Genomic DNA, 15284 nt, shown 5'->3' with positions numbered 1-15284 from the left:
ATAATTCACATTAGGAAAGTAGGCTAGTTTCAAGAGAAAATGTTTGCTAGGAAGCTCTACAAGCTCCTGAGAAATAGTTAATATCAAGCAATAGGCACTAATTCTTCCAGGAAGCAGCTAATTGCCATAGGGCTGGCACACAAGGAACCATACATTCTTGCGTCTTTCTTTGTCTAGCAGTAAATTGTGCCAAATAATACTGGTTATAGCGTATATCTTACTGGCATGACCAGAATGCTTAGTAACCTCACCACACCTTGAAGCAGACCAGCAGCGTGGTCAAGAAGGTGCGAAGTGTGATAATCATGGCTCTCTAAGTCAAGCACAGGCCAGAGATCTGATGTGGAGAAAACACAGTGTCCTTACCTCAGACACGATGCTGTCCACATTGGGATTTACCAGGATCACTGTCTCCAGGGTATCACTCCGGTGATGGAGGGTTCTTTGGCCTGGGGAGAAGCAAGAAAATAAACGAGAAGGGAGAAGTTGGTAAGAAAGGGTCTTGTCTACTAATGTTTTAGCTTCTAAAATTCCAGTTCAGCATGGCTTTGATTGCAAGGCTTCAACTTACGTTCTAGACCCAATTTATTAATTGGGTCTGACAGACCAAAGCAAGCCCTTTCTGGTAACAAGGAAAAAATCCTAGCTCTGGATCAGCACTCTCTGCAACTGAACTCAACATGTTCTGAAGTCCACGGTGCCAGACGTATCAAGATGCCTGCTTGTGCCAGACAGCTGTGCCCCACACAGACTGGCACAGACTGATTATCCCATCCAGACAGAAGTATCTTCCGTCACTGCAGCGACCATGAAGAGGTATATATGGATACTGTCCAAGCCTTAGTCATCACAGGCCTTTGTAAGCCAGTTGGTGCCAAGAAGCTCGGTGCCAAGTCACCCTTCACTATTGTCATGCAGCACCGATACCAAAACTCTTGTCATTCTAAGTGAGCTTTTTTTTCCTTAGTATTTTTTTTTTCTTTAAACCTGCACTCCTAGATGTGAACTGCTGCTATGGGAGCTATCTAGAATGCTTGCTCTTCTGTCTTCCTTCTGTGAGAGTCACAAACAGGCACCCAGATGAGAATCTGCTCTGTATGTAGGCAGAAAGGGAAGAGCCAAAGAGCAAACAAGCGCCTAGTAGTGTAAAACAACACTTTGTGTGCTCAACTTGATGTGGGCATTACATGGAAATTTCACAAAATATTGACATAATGCCTGGGCCCTATTCATTTTTTTTAGAAAGAACGGTAGTAAGCGCCTGCTATCCTGAAATGAAAGGTTAGCGATATCTTTTTGTACCTTTGTCAAACAACTCTGTGAAGTGGGATTATGTAAAGGACCCTCCTTGCAGAATTTCCTGTGACATTGCAGGTGGTATACAGTTTTTTGGATTATGGCCTTTGCAAATACCTCTCTCTGGATATTACATCCACTCTACAAGCCAGACACTTAGAACTTAACTGTTGAAATGTATAATTCATAGGGTTTAGCTTCTCAGATAGTTTTAATCCTTCATCTTCCATACATCTACTGCTCTCTGTCAGTGTTGTTCTTCCCACCCTCTTTAGTCCACAGCTTCCCATCATCTCTTTCTGGGCAGATCGCAATCCTTCTAAAAGAACATGATGAAACTGGTGTTTCAAAGAAAGGTACCAAAAGGACACAAAACGAAAGAATTCAGAGGAAGGCAAATATTTAGCACAGCTTTAACCAAACTCAGTTTACTGGGATGTTTTACTGCCAGCAATTAAGTATAAACCAGCTAGAAATGCCCTGAATGCATCTTTCAGACCAAAATGAGAGAGGCTTTAAGCTCTGAGCGGAATTTTTTATATTCTGCTTCTCTAGCTGCTTTGTGAACTTGTATTTTTTTCAGTTTGTCTGAAATGGTCCCTCCAGACTGAAACAAAACCAATCACTGTGCAACAGAAATGTCTGCACTCAGCTCAGAGGCATTTCTGCCAGACTGGAAAACAAGCCCCTGCACAAAGAAGGGATTCTGCAAGTGAGCCCATGGCGAGTGGTATGGGGGGTGGCAGGTGGAGCATATGAGAAGGGCCCAGGAAGTGTCTGGGGCATGCACTGCAGCCAAAAAAAACACTCATCCACTCATCGTACTCTTATCTTAAAGTAAGAGTAACTGTAAAGGCACTGATGATACTTTGGCATTGCTTAGATCCCATCAGTGAACACAAAGAGTACCTGGTTTCCTCACTGACTGCATTGTGATGTTTTTGCACAGCTCACCCCACACCAGGGCCTCCACTCATGCTGCTCAGTGCAGAAGCAATCTACTCCACTCTGTCCCAGACCTACGGTTGAAAAATGGAAACCTAAACAATCCCATTCCCCAGGCTTCAACTTTTACCACCTTCCTGCTTATAGAGACCTTTTTGGCAGTTGTTATCCACATCACTTGGAGAACACAACTTGGTGTAGAGAACCAAGGCCAGTAGTCTCTTTCTTGTGCTTGTCAGGCCCAGAGAGTAGTCACTGGTGCCAACACGTGGCACCAGGTACCAAGGTGCTGCAGAGGCAATGCCAGCCTAAGGGCTCTGTAATGGACAATGCCAGTCGTAGAGGGAAAGGGGCCCGTCTGCAGGACTAACAGGCATTAAAATACTGCTGCTTTCTGCCATTTCTGTCATTCAAACCCAAGCAGCTGAGCTGTCACTGCTGAGACTGGTAAACAAAGCATGGCTGGTTAGCAGTCTGCTCACATCCTCCCATCCCACAGAGGGGCAGTCCCCTTCATGCTTGAAAGAAATAGAAGAGCTCAAGCTGTGAAGCCAGCAGCTGCTGGCAGATGGATGGTAAGAATGGCGAAGTACTGAGTCTCATGAAGGGCCACGAAGATGATTAAGGGATTGAAATGTTTTTGTATGAGAGGCTGAGAACGATAAGACTGTTTAGGCTGGAAAAGAATAGGGGGGGAGGAAGAGGCAGGATGGGGAACTTATCAATATTTATAAATACCCGATGGTAGGGAATGAAGAAGATGGAGCCAGGCTCCTCTTAGTAGTGCCCAGTGACAGGATAAGAGGCAATGGGCACAAACTGAGACACATGCAACTCCGTCTGAACACAAAAAAAAACACTTTTTTACCATGAGGGTGGTCAGACACTGGAACAGATTGTACAGAGAGGTTTTGGAGTCTCCATCCTTGGAGACACTCAAAACCCAACGGGACACAGTCCTGGGAAACCCACTGTAGCTGACCCTGTTGAGTAGGTAGGATCAGAGTAGGTGATCTCAAGAGGTCCCTTCCAACCTACAATTCTGTGACCTTGTGAAGCAGTGCAGTCCTCCAGAGCTTTGCTCCTGACCCACTCTTGGGTGGATTCCCTTTCTCCAATTGCAGCAACTGGTTCTCAGAAGGATACAGGAGCATAACCATATAGACAAGCCCATTCCAGAAACATTGAATCACTGTACACATGCATGCACACCAAAACCCAACATGGTTCTCCCACTTAATTCAGAGAGAAATCAGACCAGCACACATGCTCTCGGCTGAACCGCGTGCTGTGAGTGGGGTGGCACACGGCCACCCCCCTGGCCTGTCAGCCCCTCGGAGCCAGCGCCCCGGGCCCTGCTTGGCGACAGCAGCACCCCTGCCCAGGATGGAACAAAGGCTGGGCTGTGGCAGCTGCACACGGCTGGCGCTGGACTGCCAGGTACTGTCAGCATGTGTCAGCCTGCAGAAACAAAAGTTTCTTTAAGGGAGAGAAGGGGTGCTTGGCCAGCCCTGCAGCACCACTATTCCTCTGTTGCTGCAGCACCCTTCCTTTGGCCCAACTATGTTTTTTTCTACTGGCAGAACAGTGTCTCACACGAGACATGCTGCTGGGACAGCCAGAAGGGTGATACTTTCTTTGGCTCCCCTGCCATGATGGTTCTGTGCTGACATCAGGTGACTGCCCAAGATACAGCAGGACCCTTTTCAGAGAAGTTTACTGGGAGGAGCAGGGCTCAAGGTCCTACTTCAATCATCAGTGTTGTTTCCCCTTTGTATCTCTGAAAAGACAGATCAGTAATTGCTGCCACTCAGGGACTTGCTGATCTGGCTTGGACTCGACATCCAGAGGAACATTCCTAAGGCAGGAATGCACGCAGCAAACCTGTAAAAATCAATTACTGCAGCTCTTTTTGGAAATGAACTGACCTAGGATTTCACCAGGAACAGGAACCTTGATGCCAAACTGATGAGAGGTTCTCCTACAGCTGGCCAATATGTGAACCAGGAGTTTAGAATTCACTGTCCTACCGATAAAAGAGGGGAAGAAAATAGGAAAGAATACCAACATTCTTTTAAAAGAATAGGAAAAGAAAAACTTTATTTTAGGTAAAATTTTGCTTAACTTGTTTTATAGTAGTTTTCTTAGACACTCAAAACAAATCGGAAAAGGAAACATCAGCTGAAAGCAAGCCTATAACTAGGATGGGCTTCTAGAACAAACGGTATCTCTTGGGTCTGGAAATAATTTTACAAACAGTATCTCACTAGTCAGATGAGAACTCAGCAGGAAGAGGAAACTGTGCCTCGGCTGCTCAGAGACAGCACCACGGTAGAACAAGGCCAGTAAGAGGCAAAAGGAAGAGAACAGGCCAGGAAGACAGCATATTTGTGCTGGGCCACAACACTGGCAGAAAAGTCTGACAAAGCAGACTGTGGAGTATGGCCCACAGGCTTTTTCTCCTGAACTCCTTTCAGACCTACAGCCAAGTGGCTGCAGGCTTTGCAGCTAAGGGAATGCCAGTCATTCCAAAGCCTCTTTGAATCCAAATGCTCATCAGTCTGAGGAGCCTTTTGCTGGCAGCTCCCTCTGTACAGGCCTGCACAAGATTTAAACACATTGACCGGTATCCTTCTTCTTACTAACAAAAATTACTTGCAACAGAAATGAGTAACAGTGTGACTTACATTGCAGGCAGTGATTGAAAGCACACTGTTTGGGTCATAGCCATGGTCCTTACTAGAGCCCTAGCATGGTGAAATGCATGCCTGGAAATCTCACTGCAAATAGGGAAAACCTTTAAATACATTTACAGTATGAGGACTATCCTTCTCAGGCTCATGAAAATTGCTGTCTTCAACTTGCCCGGCACAAACACCTGAGCACAGGTCGAGGACCACAGATCTCCAGGTGCATTCTGAACATGGATCCCCATCCCTGCTCAGCCCTCTCAAACCATGCTCACCTGCTGCATACATTAAACAAAATCTCCTCTCCCCCAGTATTTCTGGGAATAAATTTAATTAACACTGAAATCCCCCTTTCACATGAATCTTCACTTTGTGTGCTACGGCACACTCTAATTACTGCAGTAACCACAATGCCTGTGCACTTCCAGAGAATGTTTCTATCTATTATATCCCCACCAAGGCAGAAATGCCCTAGTCTTTGCTATCTGTTTCTTAAAAGGAGAGTTTCTCTAGAGTTTCTCATCCCACTGTCACTAAATCTTGAAACTCTTCTAGTTCTGCTACGGCCCTTATGATAAGTAAGAGTGCAAGTATCAGAACAAGAAGGAACACAAAAAAATCACAGGGTGGAATTATTGTATTTTCTGTATTATTCCCTATCTTATTTTTTTTATGCATCATAGCGTAACCTGACATTAACTTTGCATCAAATAAAGATTTTCAGTTAGGGGTATACAGTGACATCCAAATTTCATCCTGCCATAATGCAATTAACTGAGCTCTTACAAGGAGTTTGGAAGGTTTAACTTTTCCAGTGTACTTGATCTTGCATTTTTTGACAATAAATTTAATGTCACATCATGATGACTGTACAGTTTAGTTGCATAAGTTCCTCACAGTCATTTCTAGATATAAGTAACTGAATCATCTGTAAATTGATCCACCCCCGTGTTCATTCCAAACCCTTTTCTGGTCATTGCTGTATTGATCAACTTTATATTTAGTAGGAAATCATGAAGCCCTTGCACTTCTTGTTCTTGTACCCCTTCATATTGCACAAACCTGGCCATATATTTGTTTTCTGTCTCTTAACTAGTTTTTGACTCATGGTATTAGTTGCTTTTTACCTGCACAAACTGCTTGCGGTATATGATATGTAAAGATTTTCTATATAAATGCCTCGTTCATGACTTCACTGAAAGTTCAGAGAGGGGTATTCTCCTCCTCTACATAGATCAGAATACTTACTATTGTGCAGAAGCAATGCCACTTTCATCTTGAAGGACCACAGATAGCAAGCATAAAGCTCTTTTTCTATAGGGCAGTCGCCTCCTGAATGGAAGTCAGCAGGAACTGTCCAGGGAAGCATTATACATTAATGTCCCAGAAGTGATGAACAACAGCTTTTCTAGGCAATAGCAGAGGAACTTCTAAAGCTAATACTAAGGAGCATTTCAGAATTTGCAGGCTGCATTTGAGGATCATGACTGATGAGGGAGAAAAGTTTTTTGTTTGTTTTAAGAGTATGTATAGCTTATGTGGCCCATTGGATGTAGACTTTATTTCGTTTTGTTGGAGGAAAGCAAGTGATGAGCAAAGCCATATAGATTTTGGTGTGAATTACCCATCCACAGCTGTCTACGTATGCAAACAGACATACTGTGAGAGAATGAAGGACCTGACACTGTTTTTAGTGATCAGCAGTGAAGCAAAAAGGACTATGCAGGAAGATCAGTCTAGGCTAAAACAAAGGACAGTGCTCTCGGGTCACTATGTGACAAGCAGAATGTCAAATACAGAGATGATCCCAGAAGCAGACAGATGGCCCTGGAGGCAGAAAAGTTGCTCTTGCTGCCAACAGAGATCCTTGTATGTAATGTGCAATGCCACTCTAATTGAAAGCACCTATAAAAAACTGTAGCTGAATAATAATTTCTGGGCTGATCTGAAGGGCTAACAAGTATAGCTGCAAGGGCTGCTGCCTGTCATTTGCTGTAATCTTTCAGAACACCAAATCTCAGAGGTCTTATTATTCTGTTGATGAGAACTGGAGAAACTACAGCTACAACTCACTGGCCTGAAATAAGAGACCAACTGTCAGGCCAGTGTACCCAGGTTCTCATCTTTGTAAAATACAATCACCTAGGCCAGAGCACTACAGAGGCATCTTTCAAGGGAGCCTGTGCTAAAGTTAGCCATGATGTTCTGACTGGTACACCAAACCTTAACAAACAAAATGCACATAAGGACCACAAAAATGATTAAAGGACACAGGCACCTCTCTGATGAGAGAAGGGCTGAGAGAGCTGGGACTGTTTAGCCTGGAAAAGTATCTGATGGGAACATGCAAAGTCTGCACTACAGAGCTAGCAGGACCTCGGCATACAGAGAATGCAGGCTGTTCATCTGACCACATAGAAACCAACTCTCCCCCATCCAGGGAATATTATTTATTCCTCTTTACCTCCCTTGTCTTCCTCACAAACACTCCAACACTGTAATGAGTGCAGCAAGCTACAGCTCCTTGGAAGAGAGACAGATTACTGAGCAGGATCCCGCTTCTTATCCCCTCTGTGCAAAAACATCTTCCTACCTCCTACTGCAATACAGACCCACCATACCAACAAGACCAAGGAAGCCCTGCATTGTTTAGCAGCGAGGGAGAAGAGCGAGTGCACTCTTGTTGGAAGCAATGTCCTAAAACCACCACCTGCAGGGCACGCAGCTGCTGAAGCTGTTTCCTCCAGCATGCAGATTGAGCAGCATACAGCTCGTAGGACCAGCTCTGGCTGGAGGAGATTTTGAAGCTCTGCCAGCTAGTCAGATGGGCTCAGGGATTAAAAAATAAACACAAAGATTGCTTTGGCAGCCAGTACACAAGCCAGCAACTGCAAAATCACAGCTCAGCACCTCCTTACCTACCGACTGGCTGTGCATCTCTGTACCTGGGCGTCCTTGCTGTATTGCAGGAATAACATCCCTGACCTGCTGTAACAGCTGAGGGGGCTATATCAACCCTTGACACATGCTTTGGTGCTTTCATAGTTGTGAGCGGAAGCATGGGCAACCTGTGGGCAACCACAGCACTGGCAGTATGAACTGAAATGTGAGCAGCAATAGGAAAGTTTGCACACACCCATCCTGCTGCCTGTGAGCCCAACACATCCAAGAGGAGCATCCCCAACAAATGTAAAAAGAAATCCCTTTTCAGATGGATTGGCTGAAGAGATTCTGAACAGCATGTGGACATTTGTAGTGGGATCTAGAAAGGAAAGATTTGGGGAAAATTCTATTTTAAAGAAAACTGACAGTTCATTTTTTTGGCAGAGGGAGGCAGCTGCTGTAAGTAGAGCATCTGTGCAACAATGCCTGGCCCTACACAACCAGCAGTAACTGCCACTGCCACAAACGTGGCATGGAGAGCAAATGGCTATATCTCATTTTGGTTTGACCTTTAGAGGACAAACAGGAGCAAAGAAAGTGCTAGCATCAGCCTGGATGAGCAAAATAGTCCGCTTCCACTTCTGGGAACTTAGCCACGTAGGAGGCAGCCACCTTCATGTTTGGAGTTACATCCCACATCCAAACTGAATCACCCAAGCACAAGGAAAGGAGCTTGGCCAGTTCCTCAGATTCTGAAGAGAGAAGATGACCCACAGTCTCAATTAGTTTCCACAGACTGTAAATTAGATTCCAAAGCTGATGTAGTGCTCATATTGGCTACAATATTAAAACAATCATTTTACTAATGAACTGTTCTTAAAAAACTTTTAATTTCAAAGCAAAATATTCAGTTTTTTAGATTGCAACAGAATATATTTGCCAGAATTAAATATCATTTAAAGTCATTGATAAAAGCAGATAAAGATTTTTTTCTTAAACTTGCACTGATTCGTCAGTTATTTTTACTTTTCTTTCTCTCCCTTAAAAGTTTTCAGAAAATTATTTGCAGGATACTCTTACTTATGCACATAAAATCCCAGACTCCCAGTTATTTTTTCAAACAAAAATGGCTGTATTGGGTTCAGCGTATGCTTTGACTGAGAAGATACGATAGGGTCACTAAACTTTGCCAATTTAAACCTCTTTGTTTTTGCTTGCCATGAGACTTTGCTCTTCAGGCTGTCGGAGTTACCTTTTTATTCCTCTTGACTGCTCAAAACACCCTCCAATCCATCATTGTCCATGCCCACAATCAAGGTGTTGCCTACATCCCAATCCTGATTTGCCACAGAGAAGTATTAAGGAATCTGGAAGCACATGGAGCCTTGTATCCAGCAGTACTGTAGAAGGCAAAGAACCCAAATGAAGATGCCACTGGTCTGCTCTTGGCTGACTCCCTCGGGAAATGAATGAACCTCTGTTTGGTTCCATGTCTGCCAGAGACAGACCAGAGCTGCTCTTGGTCCCTCCAGCTGAAGTTAGCCTCTTTTGTATACGTAGTTGAAACACTCGCTAGCACAGAGATGTGAACAGATCATGACACATCTGTGTCCCAAATGCCAGACTGTACAGTGAGTGTCTTTTCTCCCTCACCCAACAGCTCTAAGGAATAATTATTCAATTATGCAAGCCACAGCTATTTCAGCAGGGGACACAAAGCGCACACTGGTACTGGCAGCGCCCTGTGGTTAGGGAGACCTCTTTGCTTTGGTGCAATCCTAAATCTGTGCATTTCTTCCAGCTCAGGAATTCAAGCAGGATCTCTAACATGCCAGTGGACCCACTTGTTTGCGTTTACCAGAACAAGGGGATGTTTCCCACTCTACTGCTCATTTTCCTTAAAAGGTAGTATTGTGTCAGATGACATGAGATTTTCATGCAGTGTAAGTGCAGAAAAACCAGGTGAAGACTAAAGCTGGAGCTTGTTGTAAACTGCTCAGTAAAGACTAGGAGATATTTTTAGTGCTAGGTGGGAGGCTGCAGTGCAAAGCAGTGCCCAATCATTGGATTCAGGTGCCTAAAGAAAGGTAGAGATCCCAGCAGTTCTGGGTATGTCCAACTCTTTGTTTTTTTTCCAGAGATGAGTGGAGCAAAGGGTGCTATCAACTCAATGGGTTGGACCACATCTGAAAGGGGCTGTCCCAGAGTCTTCTCCCCCAGCTTCTATTCACAACATAGAACCATAGAATGGCCTGGGTTGAAAAGGACGTTAAAGATCATCTAGTTTCAACCCCCTTGCTCTGGGCAGGGTTGCCAACCACTAGAGCAGGCTGCCCGGAGTCGCATCAAGCCTGGCCTTGAATGCCTCCAGGATGGGGCATCCACAACCTCCCTGGGCAACCCATTCCAGTGCCTCACCACGCTCTGAGTGAAAAACTTTCCCCTAATTTCCAATCTAAATCTCCCCTGTCTTAGTTTAAAACTATTCCCCCTTGTCCTATCACTATCAGCACATGTAAACAGTGACAGGTACAGTAATTACTTATTATATAAAAATATTATGAGAAAAGTGCTGTAGTTTTAGCTTTCTAGCATGATTCAGCAGCTGAGAATAAGAAGGAATTGGCATCAGACTGCTCTGTGGTCCACCAGCAAGTGGTTTCCCTCTCATATTCTGAAACTTTCTACAATAAAGATTTATTTCACATAACTTCCTATTTTTAGGTCTTCAAACACTCTGCAGAAATAGGTAAATATTTATTTATCAGTGGATTAAATCTAAAGATCTATCTCAGAGATTTTCTCTAGTGATGTTCTCTTAGCTAGAGAAAAATCACTATTAGCAAAGGGAAAATATATTTTTAGCAGGACTATGAAAATCAGTTGATCATCAGGAGACAAGAAGCTGAAGCTCCTCACTGAAGGCTTTCAAGGTGTGATTAGACAGGATGTTGGATAATCTCATCTAGTTTCTCTTTTCCCAAAAAAAGTTGGTCCTGATGATCTTTCCAGGTTCCTTCCAATGTGAGCCGTTCTATGATTTTTAATGTTAGGATACCAAGCCATATAACCAGAATCATGGCACTACTGAACTAGAGTCCTATGAACGTGCAACAGGAGATGCTTCATCTGAAGGAACTGAATAAACAATTACAAAGGACAGGAAAACACAACGCAGCGTGCAGCAAGTGTGAAGATAAGCTGAATATCTTCATGGAGCAAAGCATGCCGTAGGGACTGCAGACCTGAAAGTACACCCACATTGGCTTCAGTCAGTTAGCATGGATAACAGCTGTGGAAGTTTCCTGGTATTGGTTTTAGCTTTGGGTAACATCCCAGCCATGGACTGATGGGAATTTTATGTACATATGGCATATCTACCATTATTACTTATATTCTTGTTAGACTGGAGCTGGGCGGAGGGTAGAAGAGCATCCACTCAGGAATACAACACCACGTGCACTGAAGCCTATTAGAGTTCAAGGGCTTCATGATGCGAGGCGCTGACACAGAGAAGAGGGGGAGGCATTGCACCCCACCCTGAAAGGCCTGAGGTGCCGGAAGGAATGTTCAGGTTTCCTTTTGTGGACCTTGCTAGAGATGTTTAATAACTCACCTTACTGTACTGCTACTACTGCTTGTCAGGAGATTCATTCATGCTTTTAGGATAAGAACAGACTGTGCAGAATGCCTGACAACTTTCTGGGGAAATACGATGAAGGTAAGCCAGCACCTGAACAAGAGGAGGTGATTTTTTTTTATTTTATTTTTATAAGGTATGGGAGGTGCTGGGTACTTGCTACACCCTCCTATCATTTTCCTCTGTATTCCTTATCTTGCCTCTAATATTTTCATGCCATCTACAGCTCCTCTCCCAGACAACTTCTATTTCTACACCATGCCAGCCATAGCAACCATCTCATTGCTTTTCAATTGCACATACTGTCTCACTTTTATACTAAAGAACAATTTGATAACTCAGCCATTTTAGAACCACTAATTGAAGAAACAGATGTTCACTTTAGAAACAGCTGTATCTATTTTCAGAAGTTACTGTTCCTAACAGTTTGTTAAATGTCCCTGAACTGGAAGTTACACCACAGCTGAGCTACGTTAATGGGTAAGATGAGCACTTCTGTATAGTTTGCCAGGTGCAGAATCAGTCAGGAGAGATTTTGTTCCTTTCAGCTGACTCAAACTCCCATTGAGAAACTTCTCTCCTTCTTGGAGTTGTTTGCTGATTGAAGCTCCCCTCATTTCTTTCGCTGTGAAATAGTGTAAGGCATTCCCATGAATCAAGAACACAACTCCGCATTCGGGCATTATCTTCAGCTGTGAGGAGCTGGAGATGTAGCTTCTTAAATGTCTCCAGCTAAATCCACAAAAGGAAACCTAAGAACACCTTAAAACACCCTCTTATCTGTTGTCCTCACTCCACCAACCCTTGACAGACTAATGATGTTCCCTTTGGAAAACAGATCAATTTTTCTTGTTTTCCTTGTCAGTAGAATTTCAGCTGTGATTTGCCACCAGTCCCTGAAAAGAGGCTCCCATAAAACTCTTTGGCATTGAGGCAGATGCATCATTCCAGATACCAGTGCTAAAGACTCCTGTAAGTAGCAGAGCTAGGCAGCTTCCAATTTCTTAATTTTAATAAGAATATGAGTAACAGGCTACATGTTCTTACAAACAGAACATAGCATATCTTCGCTATGTCCTTCTCCTAGTTTTGAAGTATTTGACTGATACTGGTCTGACTTGGAGGTGTAACTCATGATCTGCCCTGTTTCTCCACGATTTTTGTTTATTTTTTGGACAACTGATCAATATGAAATGTTAACTGCTGATCTTGTGTAAGCAAGTTGCCTGAGGCAGGGGGAATTTAGTCGTATCAGGGAGAGGACAACTGTCACAAATAAGGACACAAATCATTCTGAGATTTCCTCTTGTTGGCCCACCCAGATGCCAAGTTTCTAGCAAGTCTTCTCTTTGCCCCTGACTTCTAGCATCTGTTTAGACTCCTCAAACATCCTTCCTATGCCCTAAGGTTAATAGTCGCATTCTAAGTAGCTTTTCTTCTCTCTCACCTGCTTGTTTTGAAGATGACATGCTGAATGTGATCTCTATTCAACACATGTTTATGAAACCAGCTGTGGACTGTGTGTGACAGCAGTGGTAAAGCACAGAAGGGCTGTATTCTGTCAGTGTTTGAGGAAGAAGCAGCTGTCCTCTGCCAACATTTTTCCTTGCTGTATTTTGACTGCGCTCTTGGATCTAGTTGCCACTTCATAAATTCTCTACATGGTCTGCATTCCTGGGATTTGATTTACAGCATGGAGTATGGTGACAATGAAAGAGATACAGGAAGTTATTTAAAGGTGCAGAGCTTCCAGGCCACCTGTGCATTCTGCCAGCAAATAAAAGGCTTGTCTGGTCAACAATGAGAAGAGAAGTATTTAAGAGAAGCCAGGGAGGCTTGTGTAAGAGTAGAGACATCTTCTGTCAATACTGGTGACAGATCAACTCAGCTACTGCTTCTCACCAGTCTGCCTTGCACTGAGTTCACTCAGTGAAGTTGCACTTCATAACCTGAGCCCCTACTTCTTAACACCATGCAGTTAGCCAGGTCTCTCTTAGTTCACAGATCACACAGTGCAATCAGGGACTGAACTTACCAACTTGGGAGAATAAACAGGACTAGAACAGGCTTCTAAGATCATGAATACTTTTGTCTCAGAGCCTCTCACTTGTTTGGCTCCCTCAGTCAGAGCCATGCAGGCACAGACCCCTTCCACAGTCCCATGCATTCCACTTCCTCCGCCTTTGCTTTTGAACATGGACCAGCAGCAGGAAAGAAAACCCCTAACAATAAAAACACTCATGCAAATCTGGCCATCGGGAACTGGGCCAAAACACAAACTGCACTCATATTTACCAGCCTGCAAGCTGGTTCTTCGAAAAGATGCCACGTACTTGTTTGAAGCAATTTACTTCTTATATGACCTGGGCAACGTTCTCTGTTATGTCCAAGTACTGCGGTCCACCCCTTTCACACCATTTAGGCTTTTCAGAACATAAATCTAGCCAACAAGAAGTCACTGGTTTCTTGCCCATTTTACCTCTAAGATAGATATTAGTAACATGAGTGTCTGATGACAGGCCGACACTCCTCAGACAACATTCAAAATGGAGATAAGGGCCTTTTCCTCCCATACTTCTCAGATATTTAAGAATTTGGCAGGGGCACTTAACAGAGGATGGCATGGGTGAGATGGCTATATCCCAGTGAAATCCCTGGCTAGCTACAGGAAGTGGAAAAGCAATTTAGGCAAGGTTTCGTAACAGAATCTCTTAACTTGAAAGTTAGTAGAGGAAAGAGATGATCTAGACTTGCCAGTTATGCTTCCAGGCTTCTTTTTTTTTTTTTAAATCTGTTTCTTCCTATAGCATATTGTGAAAAACAGAACCAAGTTTTTACAGCTTTAATCTTTTCACTGGAAAGAACCAGAAGGACTTTTCTCAAGACTAACAAAATACCTGAAAAACAGAGCTAGAAAATGTCAGCCCACCTAAGCAGTGGTACCGTGCAACTTTTGGACAAGCCTCCTGGTGAGGGTTAAGGCTATAGCTTGTGCTGTTTATGTCCTGCCATCTGGTATTTCTGTTTTCTTACCATGTCCAGTTCCCCTGAGACAGGAATGGACTCTCCTTCCCAAGGTTAAAAGAGCTAAAAGACTTTCAGGTCAGGTACTCTATGAACATATTCAGTAACAACCATTTATTAAACCACTGCTGCCTGAGGCATTTCGCTGAATCCCAGGAGATAAAGGAGAACTGGCTCAGACATCACACAGGAAGGGTCTGGCAGTCTTGCTGTGCCTGAGCTCTGTGATTTGTTTTTACCTTTGCTTCACACTAAAGAAATGGAGGGAAAATGCCCCAGACACTGACCAGTGACTATAGTTCAGTTCTCCTCCTCTTGCACCTTACTCTCCAGGGTCTCAAAAGTCAGTAAAAATTCACAAAAAGATTTCTTGTATTGCAGAATGCCAAAGCCACCAAGAACCTTATATACCTGGTCTACCGAGAACCCAGGACACTGAGGTAGGTCCTAGCAAATTGCAAGAGATTTTGGTGCTTCACAAGAAGGCCCATGAAAGATAATAATACATACAAAGAGACACAAGTTCAGTAGGTCATACTGATAACAGACGTGCATGTTAAAGCCTACCCCATCTGTGACTTACACTCCTCCTTTCATTTGAGATTCTCAAATTTCATCCTCCTAAAGGAACTATCCAAACCTTTACTTTTGAAGCTAAGAAAGGGCTTTCTCGTTTATTTTAAAACATAGATATTTGCATGATGATGTCTTTTGGAACGTAGAAGGGAAACCAAATTGCACTTCCCATAAAAATAGTCCAACTCGGTTATTATTCTATCCATTTGAAAGATTGACTCAGCAAGACT

The 15284-nt window shown here is 43.6% G+C and overlaps 1 protein-coding gene across 3 annotated transcripts in view; it reads right to left on the bottom strand.

Moving 5' to 3' along the window:
- The window catches only part of MAP1A (microtubule associated protein 1A), a 58540-nt gene that overhangs the window by 18036 nt on the left and 25220 nt on the right, over nucleotides 1-15284 (bottom strand). For all 3 annotated transcript variants that reach the window (XM_083850186.1, XM_083850187.1, XM_083850188.1), the window contains one exon: nucleotides 367-449. In XM_083850186.1, the coding sequence (XP_083706312.1) occupies nucleotides 367-449 (83 nt within the window). The remainder of the gene's footprint in view (nucleotides 1-366; nucleotides 450-15284) is intronic.

The sequence above is a fragment of the Anser anser genome (assembly GCF_964211835.1).
Source record: "Anser anser genome assembly, chromosome: 10".
Classification (NCBI taxonomy): domain Eukaryota; kingdom Metazoa; phylum Chordata; class Aves; order Anseriformes; family Anatidae; genus Anser; species Anser anser.
Note: the sequence above shows the minus strand (reverse complement) of the source record. Positions and strands in the feature narration are given on the sequence as shown.